The sequence below is a fragment of the Lathyrus oleraceus genome, chromosome 5 (assembly GCF_024323335.1).
Source record: "Lathyrus oleraceus cultivar Zhongwan6 chromosome 5, CAAS_Psat_ZW6_1.0, whole genome shotgun sequence".
NCBI lineage: Eukaryota > Viridiplantae > Streptophyta > Magnoliopsida > Fabales > Fabaceae > Lathyrus > Lathyrus oleraceus.
This window is the reverse complement of record NC_066583.1, coordinates 242,598,868-242,620,465: the sequence shown is the minus strand read 5'-3', so window position 1 is coordinate 242,620,465 and position 21,598 is coordinate 242,598,868. Positions and strand designations below refer to the sequence as shown.

At 38.5% G+C, this 21,598-nt stretch overlaps 1 protein-coding gene across 1 annotated transcript; it reads right to left on the bottom strand.

The window, feature by feature from the left end:
* Positions 1 to 12,296: 12,296 nt before the first annotated feature.
* LOC127079976 (uncharacterized) lies at positions 12,297 to 12,740 on the bottom strand. The gene has a single exon (XM_051020325.1). It carries the CDS (start codon positions 12,738 to 12,740, stop codon positions 12,297 to 12,299), a length of 444 nt encoding a protein of 147 aa, XP_050876282.1.
* Between the last annotated feature and the right edge of the window lie 8,858 nt (positions 12,741 to 21,598).

Here is a 21,598-nt window from a genome sequence, read left to right as displayed (position 1 = left end):
ACACTTCTATCCTCGGCTTGGTAGATCGGATTTTCAAAGTCATAATGAACAGTAGTAGAACTATTGTCAACAGGATCCAGAGTGGGTATGGATCTGCAATTTGTTACGTGAGTGTGTGTAAGAAAACATAGCTTGTTTGGAAGATGACAGAAAAGACAAAGAGCGCAATATTTGAATGCAAAAAGTCCATTGATTTATTGAATATGAATATGCTTATGAAAATGACAAAACCCTTAACAAATTAGCTATTGTGCCCCGGGCATAGACACAACGCTTGGAGAAGTTCAATTGTGAAAAAAAAAACAAAAATTTGCAACACTAAAATAGACAATAACAATTACTCCTGACTAAAGGAAATCGGGATAGTGTCTTCAGCCTTCCAATTATTGAGTCTGTCACCAATTGTTGGGAAAATCCAGCTATCCAGGTTGCAATCGCTGTCAGCATCTTCTACAGCATTAATTTGACTCTTGTCAGAGCTGAACCCTAGGCCAAATTTGTCAGGCTTGTACGGTACGTCGATCAATTGACCCCAGCCAGTACGACCACCATCTTCAACCACGGCTTGAGCGTCCTTCAGAGAAATCATAGCAGGAGGAGCACGAATAACCTTGGGTACACAGGAAGTTGGCTTAAGGACAGGATTGGTCGGAGGAACTACTTCAAATGACTGACAAGGAGTCTCAATGAATTCACCATCCATCTCGACGTATCTGAAGGTATGCACACTACTGACAATGTACTCTTCTTCTCCACACACGGTGACAATTTTGCCCTTTGTGGGATACCTCAACTTTTGATGGAGAGACGAGGCTACAGCGCCTGCCCCATGAATCCAAGGGCGTCCCAGTAAGCAGGAATAGGCAGGACGAATGTTCATTACATGGAAGGTAGTGTTGAAGACTTGAGGTCCTATCTTGATAGGCAGGACTACTTCGCCATGGACAACACTCTTCGCACCATCGTAAGCACGTACCACAATGTCACTAGGTTTCAGTTCAATGCTTCTACAATCCAGCTTATCCAGCACGGCTGTCGGCAGCACATTCAAGGAAGAGCCATTATCGATCAACACATGAGACAAAGTGATTCCCCTACACTCAATGGAGATATGCAGGGCTTTATTGTGATTCTTTCCTGCTGGTGTCAGATCAGCGTCGGAAAAGCCCAGGCCATTGTCAACAGCCAAGTGAGCAACATAATGTTCGAATTGATCGACAGATGTCTCCTGAGGCACATGAGCAGTCTTCAAGAATTTTATCAATGCATTGGCATGAGATTCAAAAGATAACAGCAAGGATAACATCGAGATCTTAGACGGGGTATGCCCCAACTGTTCTACCACATCGAAATCACTCTTGCGGATGATTTTCAGCACTTCTTCCATTTCCTGTTTGGCAACATCCTCAGTAGTAACTTCAACCGGTGCCTCCGACTGAGAAGGGCCGACTGGTTCCTTTCCTCGGTTTTCGGGAACTTGAGGTGAGATCTCTGGAGAGAATATCCTTCCGCTTCGGGTAACTTTACTAGTCCCAACAATGTCATTAGGATTAGCAGAATTATCAACTTGTTTTACGCCATGGATGTAAACATCACCTCCATAATTCCACGGAACGGCTTTGCTTGAGGAATACGGTACTGGGCCAGGCGCAGTAATGATCAGGGGAGCGACCTTGGGCTCAACAATAATCTTCACAGGTACTCTGGGAGCAGTAATCCTCACCGGACCTTTGGATCTTGCAATCACAGATATTTCTTCAACAGTGTTTCCCACCTTAGGAATCCTTTCAAAGAGAATTGTACGATCATCTATCAGCCGTTGAATACCAGTTCTCAACTTCAAGCAATCCTTGGGTCGGGATATGCAGAGATCGCAATTTGCCGCACAACCTGGAAATAAACCAGCTTGCAACAACTTCTTCTTGATGGCCAGGAGAGGAGACGTTAAATCAGCTACATTAGAAATGTGAGGATTGTTATCCACGGCATTAACAGTCTTGTCATGGTTAGGCATAGGAGCAGTGATGACATTAGGAGTCTCCGGAGGCTCAAACTCAATTTCTCCAGCTTTGATCATATCCTGAATCTTATTCTTCAATGACCAGCAATCGTTTGTATCATGCCCGGGGCTATCGGAGTGATATGCACACCTGGCATTGGGATTATAACGAGAAGAGGTAGTGTTGGGATTTGTAGGAGGATCTCTGAGGGTGATCAAATTTGCCTTTAGCATTCCCTGCAGTGCCTGTGCCAAGGTCATATTGATCCTGGTGAACTGCCTTCTTGGCCTGTCTTGTTTGGGCTGGAAGTTTTGAGATGGTGGTGCTGCAATCGTAACTGCTCCAATGTCGTGGTCACGGTTTTTCTTGTTACGACCCTTTTGACTGTACACAACATTTGATTCATTCCTCCCCTGATAGGACCTTTTGGTGCTTGCAGAGGAAGCCGCCTGTATCTTTCCACTTCGGATGCCGCTTTCAACACGTTCACCTGTCAATATAAGTTCAGTGAAACCTGATGAAGAACTTCCCAGTAGATGGTTGTAGAATGGGCCGGTCAGTGTGCCCATGAACATATCCACCAATTCTCTGTCAATCATAGGGGGTTTGACTCTGCCAGCCAAATCTCTCCACTTTTGAGCATATTCTTTAAAGCTTTCTTTAGATCCCATAGTCATATTCTGCAGCTGTAGCCGGGTAGGCGCTAGTTCAGAGTTATACTGGTACTGTTTATAGAAAGTTGTTGCTAAATCAGTCCAGGTGCGGATGTCAGAGCTCTCGAGCTGATAATACCATTCCAACTGTGTGCCAGACAGGCTCTCTTGGAAGAAATGGATCCATAGCTTCCTGTCAGTGGTATGCGGCTGAATCTTTCTCACATAAGCTCTCAGATGCATCTGAGGACAAGACGCACCATCGTACTTAGTGAAAGTGGGGATTTTGAATTTGCGAGGAATGGTCACATCGGAGACCAGACCCAAACTTTCGAAATCCAGACCGGGAGCCTTCTGACCCTCCATAGCTAGCATACGTTCTTCCAGCAACTTGTACTTATCATCTCTTGGAGAGTACTGTTCATTTTCATAATCTTCATCGTCATCCTCAGGGTTGGAGAAATCAGCATTCTCCTCCTCTGAATCATTCTCTGTCTCCTCTTCTAGACCATTCGGAATTCCAAACTTGACTCTTGTGGCCTGTCCTTTACGCCTTCTTCCCAGGTTAATGTAACTCACAGCTTTCTTGTCTTTCTTCTTTTCGAGCAAAAGAGCCTTCAGTTCCTCCTGCCCCTTGGATAAGCTTAGCATCATCTCCTGGAATTGAGCATTTTGAGTCTGGAGATCTTTGACAGTTTGTTCGAGATCCATTTTTCTGTTTGGAAGGGAGATCGTAAGAATATTGATCTTTTAGGATACCTGTTATGCAATGTTATGTCATGTTATGCAATGCATGAAATGTTTTCAAGGACTTTTGGAATTTAACTTTGCGTAAATCACCAACAAGAGAGAAATGTTTATTGCTAATTTCTTTGACCAATGTTCATTACAAAAGGAATAATAATAAAAATACAATGAAAGCTCAAGTCTCCCAGGGGCGGCTTCTTTTTGGGCGAAGATACGCATTGAGTCTTCGTTCCTCATTAAGCTGACTGGTAAGTTCTAACACTTTCTTCCTTTCTGCGACGAACTGAGTCTCGAAAGTATCCCTTTCTTCTCTCAACTGGATCCAGGATCTCTTTAGTTCCTCAACGTTGGTAGGCATATCTGGATAAGGAATGATCTGAGGAGCACCTCCTTCAGCTTCAGGTTCGACAATCTGAGGTCCGATTGCAAGATATGGCATGACAAGTTCACGAGCTCTGGCGCGTACCCATCTGAGATAAGGTTCCATAGGAATAGAATTTTTCTGTCCTAACGTACCTCTCTTCACCATGCCCCAAGCTCGTACAAATCTTTGACGGAGGCCTTGGGAATCGTTGTCATAGTCGAACATGATGCCTTCGATGATCATTTCATGTGGACCATCTCTTCGAGCACAACCAAACTGTCGCAGAGCTAAAGCAGGATTATAAGTAATACCTCCTCTTATTCCTAGGAGTGGTACATTAGGGAACTCGCCACAACGGTCAATGATGGTAACATTTTCCTTGAACTGAGGACACCAACAGATGTCTGGGTGGGAGAGCGACATTATCCTTTGAGACCATTTCAAATTCTGCTCGTTCTTCAAGACTGATTGAGGAAGGTGCGAAATAAACCACCTAGACAACAAAGGTATGCAGCACATGAGAGTCCCTTGCTTCTTCATGGTACGAGTGTGGAGGGAATGCAAAATGTCTCCCAACAAGGTAGGTACATGGTTATGAGTGAGAAATATCTTAATAGCATTCATGTCTATGAATTGGTCTGGATTAGGGAATAACACCAAGCCATAGATTAGCAATGCCAGGATGTCTTCGAAAGCACGGACATTCATAACTTTTAAGAATTCTCGGGCCTTATTTGTCAGGAATTTGGCAAGTAAACCCTTAACTCCACTCCTTGTTACCCAATTAGCTTCAATGTCGGACTTCGTCGTGTGTAAAGCTGCGGCAACTTCTTCAGACTTCAGAACCTTTTCTAAACCACTGAAAGGTATTTGATCGAGGATAGGTATCCCAAGCAGTCTGGAGAATTCTTCCAGTGTAGGTACCAACTGATAATCTGGGAATGTGAAGCAATGATGTTTAGGGTCGAAGAACTGGAATAAAACTCTCATCATATCTTCTTTGAAACCAGTGGTAACCAAATTGAGGAGAGAACCGTGTTTCTTGATGAACTGGGCATGATCGGGGAGCTCTGACACTAAATTCTTCAGTTGAGGTGAGATTGCTACAAAATTGATCCGGATGGTCTTCCTGGGAGCCATAGCCTTACAAAACAGAGCAAAGTTAAATCCCTAAGTCCTTGAAATGGTTAGTACAATGTTATGATGTCATGATGTTATGATGTTAAGATGTTATGAGGTTAAATAAATAACAAGCACAAGCAAGTCACACAACCATCATTCCTAGGTTTTAAGGCTTGCATGAGTTCCATAGGTAAGTACCCTCCCCACTGAAGTTTAGTTGGTTCAACCTGTCCTAGAATAGTAACCGGGTTCTAGAAGGATCTCAAATCACCGACCTTCCTTTAAGTCCACTTCAGTGCAACACCAAGTGGTTGACCGAAGCTTCCCTAAAGTCCAATCTCAAAGAGTGTAGTATCGAGTCTCAACCAACCCCAGTCGGAACCGAAGTCAGTTATCTCACTACTTTCTAATGGCCAGGATGAGTCAATTAGGGTTCTAAAGGTCTGGTTAATGCTTTAATGACACCACGCGGAAGCCAAATTTTTCCTCAAGTGAACATGAGGAACATCAGGACATCCAAAGTGTCACATTAACCGTAGCCATCATTTTAACCATTCTAGTATACGCCGGATAGTCGCGATGATCTATTGCTACTCACCTAAGGTACACTAGATCTGGGTGTAGGATCTTTCACTCAAGCATAAAATACCCAAGCAATCCCTTAACAGTAAATCAGACAATTTAGATAAGTGATCTTGTTTTTAAGGTAACCTCTCTTTTATCCCCAGCAGAGTCGCCAGTTCTGTCATACGGTGAACTGACTTGGGGTATTTTGCTTTTTATCGCAATGTCGCGGATAGCAAGAGTCGCCACCGACTTTTCTTTTATCCAATAAGGAAAGGTGGAAAAGAACAGGAAAGACCTCAATAGATTTTGGGTTCGGGAGGTACATTATACAAAGGGAAGGTATTAGCACCCTTTGTATCCATGGTTATCCATGGGCTCTTAATTGCTGGATCACTTATATTTTTGTCTGAAAAGTGTTGGTGAATTGTTAAAAAATGTTTCAAAAAGAGAGTTTAACTTTGTAATGATTCTCGTATGAATGTATACAAAGTATTTATCTCGTTTTATTTTGAAAAATACAGTTTACAAAAAGATAACTTGGTAATGATTCTAGTATGAATGTATACCAAGTGGTGATTTTCTAGGACTTGCAAAGTGTGAGGGGTGGAAAATGTTATGATCCAGTAATTGAGAGTTATACCTTCCTAAGGTCTTTATGGGCATTTCCTATCCTTATGAGGGTAAAACTGTCCTTACTATTGAGAAGTAAGTAGTTTTATCCTTTGGATGTAAAAGGGTCATTGTAGGGTCATCGATAGAGCATTGAAGGCAACAGTTGTAAGGATACCTTAGCATTCGAAGGGACGATCATCATTTAACCGTAGGCTACACCGAAGGGTCATCGAGGGACAAAATCGTATTTTCGAAAGCAACATCCGAGAGACCATGATTTATTTTATGATGATTTAACCGAAGGGTCTTTGCTAAGTGTATCCCTACATTCGCGGGACATGACCGTTATACCGTAATACCGTAGGGCAGCAAAGAGAGGTCCAAAATCACATGTTTAAAGGTCATATTTTAAAGTCAATTAGGTGATTAGGATGAATATCCACGTTAAAATCAATACATTAAAATTAATACATTAAAATTAATACATTAAAATTAATTAAGCAATTTAGGGTGGATCTTCATAAGGGTATCCCACAAATAAAGTGGAAGGTCTAAACAGCACTCTTTTCCTGGGATATGTGAACCTTTACAAAATTCAGCAAACGGGTTAGAATACCAATCAGGGTGCAATCGAGGATTACACCGCAAAAGAAAACACAGCAGCATGAATGTCAGGCAAAACAGTGCATAATTAACATAGAATAGATCAGGTTACGCATAGGACATAACAAATATCAACGGCTGTCCCGTTCGCCTCTGCCTCGCCTAGCGAGGGCCTAGCGAATGCTCGCTACATGCTCGCTTAGCGATGTGCTAGCGAGCGGCTGCGGGTTTTAAATTTCAGAACAGTATGATCTCAGCATGCTGCATGCCTTATTGCATTCAATTATAGAAATAATATGGTCAAACACTCAGGATATTCAGGTGTACTGGAATTCACATGCAAAGTCTAATTACATATCCAAAAATTCAATCATGATGCATTATGTATTTAGAGATTTACAAATTGGAAGCATAAAACAATAATGATACACAAACCTGTTTGCAATGGAGTGGTAATGCTGAATTGGCAAGTCACTTTTGGTATCGGGTTGAGTTGGGCGGCGGTAACTTCGGTGCGGATGAGCGGCCGTCAGGGTTTCTTCACTCCGACTTCTCTGGGCTACTCTCCGGGGTTGCTATGCCAGGGTTTCCGGCCGTCTCCGTCTCGGTTTTTCCTTTTCCTTTTGTTCTGGAGTTGGGGTATTTATAATACTTCTTTGATGACCTAATGGGCTCAGAATGAAGCCCGAAATTTTCTGTTGTCTGTCAGCTTCGCTAGGCGAGCGTGTAGCGAACGGGTAGCGAACGTTCGCTAGGCGAGCGTGTAGCGAACGTTCGCTAGGCGAGCGTGTAGCGAACGTGTAGCGAACAGGCCAGTTTGGGCCATTTTCTGGATTGGGCCATTCGTGAGCTGGGCCTTTGTTCCTTTAAGATCAGTGCCATAAAAATGAGTCGGAATGCCCTGAAAAATGTCTTAAAATATTAATGGGCAAATTTTGGGGTATGACATAAGCTTATTGAGGATGCAAGCTATGTGTATTGGAGTAGAAAAAGGGATGACTCGGAAGTTGTGAGAGAGATATTTTAGGCCCATCCTGATTCAGTTAAGTTGTTGAATATTTTTCTTATTGTGTTAGTTATGGATAGCACCTACAAGACAAACAAATATAGACAACCTTTGTTTGAAATTGTTGGTATGACATCAACCGAGTTGACTTTTGTTGTCGCATTTGCGTATATGGAGTCTGAGCAGACAGAGAATTTTTGTTGGGTCTTGGAGAAACTTAAAGAATTGTTTGTGAAGAAAGATTTGTGTCCACGAGTGAGTTTGACAGATAGAGATCTTGCTTTGATGAAAGCAATTGAAATTATGTTTCCCAGGTCGATTAATTTGCTATGTAGATTTCACATTAACAAAAACGTTGGTGCAAAATGCAAGCAATATGTGGTGAATGACATGCAAAAGACCATAGACACATTATGGATAGAAGTTGTTTAGGGTAGTGATGAGATTGAGTATGATCAACGGTTGCATCAACTTGAGCAGGCAGATGTTGATTATAGTGGATTTATTAATTATGTGAAAGACACATGGTTGACTCCACTATGTGACACTCCTAAGTAGTCAACAACAAGTTCAACAACAACCTCTTCAGTGACATCTTAAGGACTCCATAACACACCCCTGATGGGCAAGTGAAGCAGACAAGAGACATCATCCAAAGTAATGTTCATCTCACCAAACGACATGTGAAATGAAGATAACTCTGTCATCTCTCCACAAATGCGGATACCAGATTTGTGTCTATCTTGTTCAAACTAGTTCTCTGAAGTGAAGATAACCCATACCTAGAAACCCAACTCTCCATCTTTTATGGAAGAGCTAGTGGAACCCTCGATGTCATCTTAAGCCCGTGCCCAACAACCTTCAACTCTTTCTTCGGATCTCTTTCCTAAAAACAATTAAAACACATATTATAAAACACAATATAAATATTCAAATATTAATCAATTTCAAATATACGTCGTTTATTTACCTCACCAAACCATAAATGACGAGCAACATGATGCTCGTACTTTACCAAAAGAGACATATCATACGACTCTCCTAGATAGTCATCCGACTCTGTTGCAGATGTAGATGCACCCCGTCCTAAACTACGGTCTTGAATCCTACCGTCGGCACCTCGTCTTCGAACCACTATAAAATAAATTATAAATTTTTTTTTATAAAAAATAATTATAAAAAAAATACACCAGAACTCTTTTTAGAGAGTTCCGGTGTGATGAAAATTCAGTTTCACTTCCGGAACACTTTTCAAAAGACTTCCGATTAATTGAATGAAAACCGGAAGTCTTTTACGAAGACTTCCGATTAATTGAATGAAAACCGAAAGTCTTTTACGGAGAGTTATGGTAACCACTCTTCAAAACCGGAAGTCTTTTTGAAAGAGTTCCGGTTCAACGCCTCAAATCTGCAGCGAACCGGAAGTCTTCATGAATGTGTTCCAATATGTTGTTTGTGAACCGGAAGACTTACTCTTAGTGTTCCGGTTTACAATGATAAAAAGGTTGTTCCGGAAGTCTTGAAGTGAAAATGAAGTAAAATCTATTTTTTCCAAAAATATACCCTATTTATATGAGGGCATTTTGGTTCAAAAAAACCTATTGTAGGGATATGGGTATGATTGGTGGGGTATGAGATAAAACTTTCTCTTTCTTCAAATATTCATGTATCAATGGTTATGTATGTTACACAAGCAACAATAACATGAGATATAAATTAAACATTGAAACAAATTTATATACATGAGATGATTGATACACATGTATTTTTATGCGCCTCATAACAAAAAAATATGTTTCTCAGAACTCATATGTGCTTAGAGTCAAAATACTTTTATATTTCTCCGCAATAAAAAGTTTTATATAAGGCACAATCATCTATTTATTTTAAGCATATAGCCGACTCTAATGACACTCTTTTATACTAATTTTTTCTAGCAGTGTCTTTAGTATTCTAGCCATATTTGTAACTAACATTACATGAATCATAGAAAATTATAACATGATTCAAAGTATTGTGAAAATTCTCATATCACCTAAAAATCACTATGGATAGAAAACTCAACAATGTTTTACATCGTATGAAAGTCCTCTCAAATCGCTTCACGATTCAAGATGTAAATCAAGGAGTTACATTCAAGAATATAATATAATAGTCAAAATAGATTGTGGCGCGATTTCCGAGTCACTCAATTATGTCACATAAGATTATTGATGAATCTCGACGCATTTGCGCAAAAAAAAACCTAATATAAATGCTAAACTTATGCTAAAGAATAAATATTCTAAATTTTGATTGAAGGATTTTTTTTAAGATTTCTTAAGAGTCTATTTGATGTCTTTTCACCATCGAAACTCAATTATCTTCTTGTATGATTCATATACTATTTCTCAAACCTTTTTATTTTTTATCATGTTTAATTGCGTTATGAGTAGTTAGACATATCTTTTATAAGAGATGTATATTTGATCTTAGGAAGAAATTTGCACCCTTGAATGCAATGGCTAATAAAATCTATTGTTCTTATATTATATATATGATATTTATTTTTAAGGTTTTTTAATGATTAATCACTAATAAATTGATTTATGGTTTATTTTGTGAAATATGAGTGGAATTAATAAACTCTTTGAATTAGGTTTCTTACCTTAAAATTTATGTATTTATGTTAAATCTAAATGTTTAACCTTAAATTGTAATTTTTTAAGAAATTAAGGAGTTCATTTAAGTTGTTAAATAATTGTTAAATGTTTAATCATTACGAGATTACGATTGAATAATCTTTGAAATGAATAATCATATTAGTATAATAACTTTGATTAACAAGGTTAAATAAGAAATACAAGGGTAAACATAAGTCACACTCATCCCAAACATCTTTTTAAGTAGTAGTCTTACAAACTCTAGGTTTTAGCATTACAACTCTCAAACCAATTAAGACATCTTTTGTTCAACAAATAAAATGTTCTGTTAAGGTTCTTTCTCTGTTGTTGCCTAATTTAGTTGGGCTGCATCTAAGGTTCTGCTAGCATAGTAGATCACATGTAATCTTTTATCCTTTCGTTGTCTTAAGACAGTGCCTACAACAAAATCACTAGCATCACACATAATCTCAAAGGGTTGCTTCCAATCGGGAGGTTGCATAATAGGTGCAGAGACTAATGCTTTCTTAAGAAGATTAAACGCATCTAGACATTTTTCGCCAAAGATGAATTTGACATCTTTCATTAGGAGGTCGGTTAAGGGTTTAGTTATCTTGGAGAAATCTTTAATGAAACATCGGTAAAAACTGGCGTGTCCAAGGAAACTTTGGATTTCTCTAATTGTTTTGGGTGGTTGGAGGTTCTCTATTATCTCTATCTTAGCTCTATCGACCTCAATTCCCCTTTTTGACACTATGTGTCATAGGACTAATCCTTATGTTACCATGAAATAACATTTCTCCCAGTTTAACACCAGATTAACGTGTACGCATCTTTCTAGGATTTTGTCTAAGTTATCCATCCAGTTTTTAAAACTGGATCCGCACACCGAGAAGTCATCCATGAAAACTTCCATGATTTCATCCAGGAAGTCTGCAAATATGGACATCATGCATCGTTGGAAGGTTGCAGGAGCGTTACACAGTCTGAATGGCATTCCCTGATAAGCGAAAGTGTCGTATGGACACGTGAAGGTTGTTTTTTCTTGGTCATCTGGATGGATGGGGATTTGGAAAAATCCAGAGTATCCATCTAAGTAATATAAGTAAGAGTGTCTATCTAAACGTTCTAGCATTTGGTCAATAAACAGAAGGGGGGAATGATCCTTTCAGGTTACTTTGTTTAGCCTTCTATAATCTATGCACATGCGCTATCCGTTTTCTATGCGTTTTGCTATCGATTCTCCCTTTTCATTTTGTATGACCGTGACACCTCCTTTCTTTGGTACCACATACACATGACTAGCCCATGTACTATCAGAGATTTGGTAGATAATTCCCGCATCTATAAGTTTACTTCTCTCTTGACTACATTATTAATTATAGGATTTATCCTTCTTTGGTGTTCTCTAGAAGGTTTAGAATCTTCCTCTAGCATAATTTGATGCATGCATACAAAGAGAGTTATTCCTTTCAAGTCGGAGATGGTATACCCTAGAGATTCAAGGTATCTTCTTATGACTTCTAAGAGTTGATCGGTTTCACCTCTATTAAGGTTGGCATTTACTATAACTGGATGATTGAGTTCTTCATCAAGATACTCGTATCTCAAGTTCTTAGGTAGTTCCTTAAGCTCTATTGTGGGTTTATTAATGCTCGACATATGATCATGGGTAAGTGTTAAGCATTTGTTAAGGTTATCGTCAATGTAAGGTGTAACTGACTTAAATCCATCGTCATCCATTATGGGCGTCGAAGGTAGTTTTATTGTTTCGATATGCTCTTCCTTATCCAATTCTCTTATGCATTCATCAATGATATCAATTGCACAATAAGATTCGTCCATGGCGGATGCTTTCAAAACTTTGGATAGGATAAACTCTACCTTCTCGTCACCTACTTTGAAAGTCATCTTACCTTTTTTTACATCTATCATGGCTCCAGCGGTTGATAAGAATGGCCTGCGTAGAAGGATATGTATTTATTTATCCTCTTTAATATCCATTACGACAAAGTAAGTAGGGATATAGAGTTGTCCGAATCTAACTGGGATATCTTCTAATATACCTATCGGGTACTTAACTGATCGATCCACCAGTTGAAGGGACATCCTAGTTGGTTGCATGTCTCCTAGGTCTAGTCTTTCATAAACTGCTAAAGGCATCAAAGTTACGCTTGCTCCTAAATCCAATAATGCTTTGTCTATGACATGTCTTTCTAAAACACATGGTATCGAAAAGCTTCCATGATCTTTCTGTTTCTTGGCTAATTTAATTTCAGTAATTGCATTGCATTCTAAGGGTTTGGGATCATCGAGCTTGCGCTTGTTTGTTAAGATCTCTTTTAGGAATTTGGAATATGATGCTATTTGGGTAATGGCTTCGGTGAAGGGTATCTCAATGTGAAGTTTCTTAATTACTTTCATGAACTTATTGTATTGGATGTCTTGTTTAGTCTGTTTAAGCCTTTACGAATATGGAATTGATGGTATGTAGGGTGGTGGCGGTACATATGTTTAACTTTCTTGGTTATCATTCACTGCCACCTTATCATTAATATCCTTCTCTCTTTGTTTTTCAGGTTCTGCGAGTTCCTCTTTTTGTTTTTCTGGAGTAGTCACAACATTTTCTTTTGGTGGTTCTGGAATTTTAGGCCCATTATATTGAGTCCTACTTCACAACGAAATAACATTAGTATGGCCTTTAGGGTTAGGTTGAGGTTGTCCAGGGAACAATCCTCCTGGTGTAGCCTGAGCAGCTTGTTATTGTGCTACTTGAGAGATTTGGGTTTCAAGCATCTTGTTGAGGGTCACCATATAATCAACCTTGTTTCCTAATTGTGAAATCAGTTCATTAATATGGACGTTTTGGTTCATGGATTCTTTATTCTGTCGGGTTTGACTCGTGATAAAATATTCCATAATCTTCTCGAGGTTTAACTTCTGAGGTGTAATTTGTATCGATTGTGAGGGTCTTTGGGCTTGGAAACCTACTGGTCTTTGAGGAGCAGAGTTTTGGGAAAAAGTAGGGTTATTGTTCTTGTAAGAGAAGTTTGGGTGATTCCTCCATCCAGGGTTATAAGTGTTCGAATAGGGGTTTCCTTGGGCATAGTTAGCCTGGTCTGGGTTTGTTTTAGCTAGTAGACTACACTCGGAAGTCACATGTCCTGGTGTTCCACAGATTTCGCATCCGGGTTGCATTGAAGCTACGGTAGTTGTAGGGTTTATGACTAAGCTTTCGACTTTTTGAGTTAGGGCGTCCATTTTGGCGTTCATATGGTTGAAGCTGCTAACCTCGTATATACCTCCTTTAGTCTCTTTATTCTCTACTTATACACGCTCTGTACCCCATTGGTAATGGTTTTGATCCATGTTCTTAATGAGTGCACATGTCTCGGGATAAGGTTTGTTCATTAGTGCACCATCGGCGGCAACATCGATAGTCATCTTCGTGTTGTAGAGAAGTCCATTGTATAAGATGTGGATGATTAGTCATTGTTCTAATACATGATATGGACAAGCTCTTAATAGCTCTTTGCACCTTTCCCAAGCATCGAAAAGGGACTCACCGTCCTGTTGAGTGAATCTAGTAATTTGGTTATGTAGGACGGAGGTCTTACTAAGTGGAAAGTATCTAGCAAGGAAAACTTTCTTCAGTTCATTCCAAGTAATGATGGAATTAGATGGCAGGGAATCCAACCATGGTCGCAATTTGTTCCTGAGGGAGGAAGGGAATAAATGTATATGTATCACCTCAGGAGTAGCGTTATTGCATTTAAGTGTGTCGGCTAGTTGAATGAAGACTTTTAGGTGTTAGTTTGGGTTCTCTGTTGGGAGACCAGCGAACTGGTTCTGTTGCATGATTTGCAACAAAGCAGGCTTCAATTCAAATTTGTTAGCTGTAATAGCTGGGTTGGTAATACTCGAATGAGGTTATTCATTAGAGGGTAGGGAAAACTCTTTAGGTGGCCTACGGTTTTGGTCTTCTGCCATTGATTTTTTGATTCGTTGGAGCAAAAATCGAGATCTTAAGTACTTTTCTGGTCCAGCTATTGGATCTTCTAAAGTTCCGGTGATGCGAGTTCTTCGCATTGACCGGCGAGAGTTTTCCTTAATCTTGATGGTGTAACAAAAGGTTATGAAATTTGACAGTATTGGTCCCCAACAACGGTGCCAAAAACTTGTTCGCGAGATTATGAGTCTATCGGAATAACTAACTGCAAGTGTACAATCTATCACGTAGTTTTAAAAGATATCGATCCCACAAAGACCTAACTGTCAATCTATCGTTTCTTTTTGCTACGGTGTTTATCTAAGGCGAATCAATTAAATAAAGGTAAGATGAAATTAAATAACTTTAATAAATTCAGGCAAATAATATTGGGATGTGGCTCTCATCAAACAACAGTACTCTTGATTGCTTCTAAATAGGATCACTATACAGGGCAATATTTTCTACTTTGAAAAGAATGTAATTGAATAAGAATTGTCGCTTCCGCGTAGTCAGAACCGAATTTGAATCTCTAATCTATACCGTCCACTGTTACGTATGATCAACACTTAATGCATTAAAGTAGTAAATCCTATTTTAAGAAATCAGACTCTTTACTCGGTTGAAAAGTAATTTTGATTGGAAAATTTAACTTAAAAGGGTCCCAGGCTTCTGCTCTGGAAACCGGATCCTAAACCTACAAACGCGTATGCAAATTATTTTAAAACCTCCTTCTAGAAATATTAGACTTTCCTAGTTAATTAACAAAGTGCTTTCGTGGTATTCATTAATAAAAAACAAACTGATCTTATTCTTTAATGTCAGACGCCTTTCGATCTTACCCGACGTTTTCACGACTCTATTTTCGCAGTGACCGATTAAATTAAGTTTAGAAAGATTGTATTAAAATAAAAACAGCCCATAATCGAAATCCTAAAGAAGCAACACTTAGAGTACCGTCAAGTGACGGTCCTCACATCCCAACATTAATAAATTAGCTGGACATTCTTATGACAAACATGACAATATAAGTTTGAAGCTTAGAAGTAGATATTACGGAGAAGTAGTTTAAAGCAATACAATGCGATAAATAATACTTGTAAATAAAAGTGGTGCAAGGCAAGATAAATAAAGAGCGAGTAAATAAATAAAGCGGTAATAAAATGCTAAATATGATAAAAAAAACTGCTCCAAACAGAGGCTTGAATATGATACAAAGTAAATTGATGAAGACTTGTAAAGTAATATAAATGGTGGCAAGATTAAAATGCGGGAAAATAAAGTGCTCCAAACTTCGTACAAACTCAATACTCTTTGGTGTTATAACCTCTCAATGTAACGAGTTATAACTTTGATCGGTGATTTTCGTGCTCAAGATTGTGCTAAGCTTGGATGGGTTGAAAATTAAGTTTGAAGCCTATTTATAATGTTCATAAAACCTAAAATGGCATGTGAAGCTTTCTCATTTAGTGCGAGGAAAAATAGGGGAACATGGGAAGAATGGAAGACCAAGTGAGTCCATTTTATAATCTCCTGCCTTTCACAAAGGATGGCGAACGCCATGTCAAGGTGGTGAACGCCATATTTCCAACATGTGAAAGAGTGGGTCAATCCACTTATTTGTGAGTGGGACACGTCATTTCTAATATGGCATTCCCCATGGTGAATGCCATGTAGGTCGTCTTGTGTGCAATTTCCATTTTTTCATTATTTTGCCTCCGAGTTGTTTCCTTTCTTCGCATATGATCCCAATATGGTTAAATACCTGAAATATAGACAAAGTGCCCATATAACACTGGAAATAGAGATAAAGCAATAGCATAACATATACAAAATAATTCAAAATAAAAGTGTAATTTGGTGTTATCATGACACATTAACCATTTCATCTTATGCTCCACTTGATAAGCACCACATGCCCCATTATGGGTGTTTGAGACAACCAAATATGCCTCCTCTTCACCAAGGCATACGAGTAACACTCCCTCAGGGGTCTTTTTAAATAACTCATTACCAATAATTACATAATTTAAAGATCTATATTTTAACTTTCGATATGTTGACCCAACTGAGTTCTTCAAATAGTCAACCACATGTTTCCTCCAATCAGTATTGGATAGATCTTCAACGGTGCAAATCTAAAAACTCTTTGAATCCACTGACCCCGACTTTGTTAACGCCAGATACGACGGAGAAAGATTTGTTGCCTGTACTCTTCCTCGTACTTCAATCAAGTCCTCTAGTTTTTCCTTAGGCACCTTATATCCTGAAGTGATGTGTGCTAACTCGTTTGCTTCGTTTTTCTCATGTTTGGGAATATGCTGAATATACACGAAGTCGAAACACTTGATCAGTCGATTCTCTATAACAAAATACATGATCAAGTTTCCCTTAATACATCTATATTCTTTTTTTATTTGCTTCACGACTAACTCAGAATCTCCCTTTATTTTAACTCATTTTGTCCCCAAATCTAACAAGATATCGAGCCTAGCTATCAAAGCTTCATACTCAACTTCGTTATTGGAGCAAACGCCTTCAATTTTAACCTTGAACTTCGTTGGTACCTTGTTTGGGGAAACAATAAAAAAACCCAACACCAGTTCCATTCTTATGGCTAGAACCATCAAAGCATAACTTCCAAGGTTCCAATTCCAAATAATTTAAAGGTGTCTCGGCCACGACATGGTCTACGATGAAATCTGTGACTACTTGACCTTTCATGGATTTTAAAGGCACGTATGTAAGGGAATATTTTGTTAATGCAAGTGCCCATTTTCCAATTCGACTATACAAAATTGGTTTATACAACATATGTTTAATAATATCAAAATGGGAAGATACATAAACATCAACTAGATTTATATAATGCTTTAGCTTCGTACAAGAGAAGTACAAACAAATGAACATCTTTTCAATTAGACTATACCCAGTTTATGCATCATTTAAGACTCGATTGAGGTAATATATGGCTCTTTCAATGCCATTATCATCCTCTTGGGCTAACATACTCCCTATAGTCAAATCTGAGGCAAAAATATACAACCTTATACACCTACTCCTAACCGGAGGTGACAAGAAATGAGGATTTTCAAAGTATTCCTTAATCTCGTCAAAAACCTTTTGATACTCAGGCCACCATACAAACTATTCCTTCTTTAGGCGGAGTAGTGGTGAGAATGTTTGCACTTTTCCATTGAGGTTCGGTATAAACCTTATAAAATTGATCTTCCCTAAGAGAAATTGATCTTCCCTAATGGCTTTTGTTTTATTCTAATTTATTTCGACCCCTTCTTATGGACCACAAAGCTAAGAAAATCCCCTACTTGCACACAAAAAGCACATTTAAGGGGTTTCATTTTCAGACCATGTTTTCTCATTCTTTCGAATGATTGCTTGAGTTGATCGAGATGACCATTTCCAGACACTGCTTTAATAACTATATCGTCAATGTATATTTTCATGAACGTTTCAATATAGTCATGAAAGATAGATTTCATTACCCTTTGATAAGTTGCTCCAGCATTCTTTAAGCCAAATGGCATCACTACCCATTCGCAGGTGCCTAAAGCTCATGGACATCGAAATGCCATTTTCGACACGTTCTCATCTATAATAAAAATTTGGTTATATCCAGAATACCTATCTAACATACTAAGGTATTTGAAACCTGTTGTTGAGTCGACTAGCATCTCTGCGACATGCATTGGGTATTCGTCCTTTAGGGTTGCAACATTCAAGTTTCTAAAGTCTATGCAAACCCTTAATGTTCCATTTTTCATAATAACTGGAACGATGTTGGCAATCCATTTGATGTACCTTGCAATTATTATGAACCTTCTTCGTAAGAGTCTTACAATCTCCTCTTTTATCTTAGACATTATGTCTGGAGAAAATCTCCTTGGCGCCTGCTTGACTGGCTTCTTGAATGCCTTTATTGGTAGCTTTAACTCCACCAATTCCCTGATTAAACCTGGAATTTCATTATAATCCAAATGAAAACAATCTTTAAATTATTTAACTAATTCTTTTACTTCTAACCTCAGATTTAGATCAATGTTGACGCTGATATAATTCGGCCTTCTGGTTGATCTGTCACCCAAATCTATTTGCTCCAATGGATCTTGAGGCTACATATTCGTAGTAGACGCCACTGGATCCTTCTCAAAACCTAAAGGCTCATTGTCATAAACACAATCAAGCCTCAGGTCTTTTCGACTGTCTCCTTCTGAACCTGCTGACTACGGTTCTTTGACAGACTATGGTCCGACGTTGATTCGATCACCCATGTAAAACAGTTCTATTTCATTTGCCTTAACAACCATGTGTGATATCTCAGCTTCCAAAGTCTCTTGGAGTATACTCTCGACCACATAGGTTGTGATTTGATCTAATGCATCAAACTCAGTCATCGTCACCAAGTTCGTCTCCTCAGCTTGTTGCCTAGATTGCATCTAAGTCATAAAACTTTCCCCCCATAATTTCTCGCCCCCAGGTAAACCCGTGGGTTAGGTGAAGGTTCAAAGAGAAAAATTCCTCCTCAAGAGGCATGTAGGCTAACTCTGCCAGTGCACATGGCGCTATATTCACCAGGTTTCTATCAAAATTTCTCTTGCCTACATGGTTAACTTCAGCCGTGTAGTAGCCCTAGTCTGCTTCGATGTTTTCAACTATACCATCTTCGCATAAATTTCTATTCTTTGGTGTAGAGATGAAGGGACTGCCCCTATTCCATGTATCCACTTTATTCCTAACAACAATTTGTAACTAGCCCTTGAAGCTATTACCATGAAAACCATAGGTCGAGTCGTTGCCCTGACACCTGTATAGGAATTCCACGAGACTTTCACCAGCTTTGGGAAAGACAACTTCGATTTGATTCTCACTCTCTTCAAATCCATCCATGTTGAAATCTTCAGTGATTTCAACCATGTTAACAACTGCAGGCTCCACGTAACTAGCATCTACAACCTGCAGTGGATCAGAATCAATCTTCATGGGAGCTTTTACCTTAGAAAATTTAAGTCTGCTTTCGTTCAATGCATTCTGCACAAGATCCCTAAAACTAAAACATTGTGAGGTTTTATGTCCTAAGAAATTGTGATACTTACAAAACCCTCATTTCTTTCTTTGTTCTAATGGTGACACTTTTATGCTTGGAGGTACAAGTACCTGACCATCTGAAACCAACAAATTGAAAATTTCATCACATTTGGTCATGTCGAAGGTGTAAGTTTTCTTAGGGAATTTATCATTATCTTTAGGTTCTGCAGGATTCTTCCCATTTGCAGGCACAAGCAACTTACACACATATGGGGGACCTGGCTTTAACTCAGCCACATCAACCTCAGACTCCTCGACATGACTATATTCAACCCCAGACACCATATCTTGGTCTTCCATGTCAACATAAGTTATTCGCTCTTTTTTACCCTTACTCGCTCTAGCCTTCTCGGTCTTCAATCGTTCTACCTGCCTAACTATGTCTGTCAACTAGGCCAGATATCTTAAATATTGAGTGTCTAATTTCTTCCTAATGGAATAATCTAGCCGTCCAACATCCATTTCGACAAGTTCATGTTTAGGAACCTGGGTGAAGCACCTCATTTTCAGTAAACGAAACCGATTTAGGTAATCATCAATCGACTCAACAAAATTTCGCTTGATGCTTGACAATTCCTTCAGACTAGTCTTAGATTGTCCCATGTAGAACTGCTCATGGAATAACCTCTCTAGACGTACCCAATCATGGATTGAACGATGAGGTAAAGTGGTAACCCATGTGAAAGCATTATTTGTTAGAGAACTAGGGAAGTATGTAATCCTCAGGTTCTCGTTGTTAGCAATGTCACTTGCCTTAGTCAGGTAGCGAGCAATGTGTTCGACAGTAGAATCGTTTGTGTCACCAGTGAATTTTGTAAATTTAGGGACTTTCCATCCCCTTGGTAATTCAATTTGTAACACATACTCTTATAGGGGAGATGTGTAATTTGGCCTTTGCAGGCCCATATTAACCCCATTTTGAGCCATTATCCTTTCAATAATGGTTGTTAAGTTATTTTCTCCCAACAGATTTCCCTGTCGAACTTGATGGGCTACTTGGGCAGCATCATGGTTTCAATTAACAACTACCACATGTGGGTTACCCTCCCCAACATGTATTTCTTGTCCGGCCAATTAGGGGTTCCTCTACTGTCCCTAGTTCACAATATTCTCTTCTAATACTACCCCCTGGTTTCGAACCTGCCGAACAATTTGAGGTTGGGCAACTGGTTGAACCTGCACTGGGGGAGCACACAAAAAATCAGCAATTCTGGTCATTTTAGTTACCAATTATTGGTAACTCTAATTCGTATTATGAATCAATGGGTTAAATATTGTACACATCTGTTAGGTTAGTGTGTTCATCATGTCATGGTTACTCTCATCCATTTATTATCACATTGCAATAACATAACCTGTTGTTAACATACACATTACTTGGGAACCAAATCCCATCCCTATATTGGGTGGCATATTTCAACCATGGTTGCCTATGACTGAGTCAAATGCTATAATAGGGGAATATACACTTGCAGCTGTCATACCCCAATTTTGTCCGAGCATTTTAAAATTTCATAAATTCGATTTTTATTTCAATTTGCATCAGCTGTACAGCATAACATGCATTTCATCATTAATAATATCTAAAATATCAGTCGGAATAGATTCTTGAAAATACAGACAATTTTGGTTAAATAATTCCTCAAGTACGTATAAAATCAGCGGATAAAAAGTTTCGAAATTAAACTTACAAACGTCGGTATTATTATTCTACGGTTTGCGTAGTTCAACCTAGTGTGCTCGTTATTTTTTTTGACAACTTTCTCAGCTGCATTTTAATCCGTTTGAGCCTTTTAACCGGTGAAAATTTATTTCAAAATTAAAAGAAATGCTGTATTTTTTCAATAAGTATATTTTGTGCTGATCATTTTAGTGCGTCCGATTTAATTTTCCGAGCAAATTTTCACCCGACTTTTATTCATATATAATCGTTTTAATTTTGTTCTTTCGTCAAAATAGTCAGATTAAATAAATAGAATTTTTCATGTTCTTATTTTAATTTTATCATGATTATTTAAAAAATTGTGAATTTTATTTGAATTAAGTGATTTAATCCCATTTAAATCAGTTAAATCATCTAGAAGAGTCATTTTAGGTATTTTTAAAGGTAGTTACAATTTATGTTCTTTTATTTTGATCTCAACCATTAAATCGGAAATAATCAATGGCTTATGATAGTTATCCACACTTT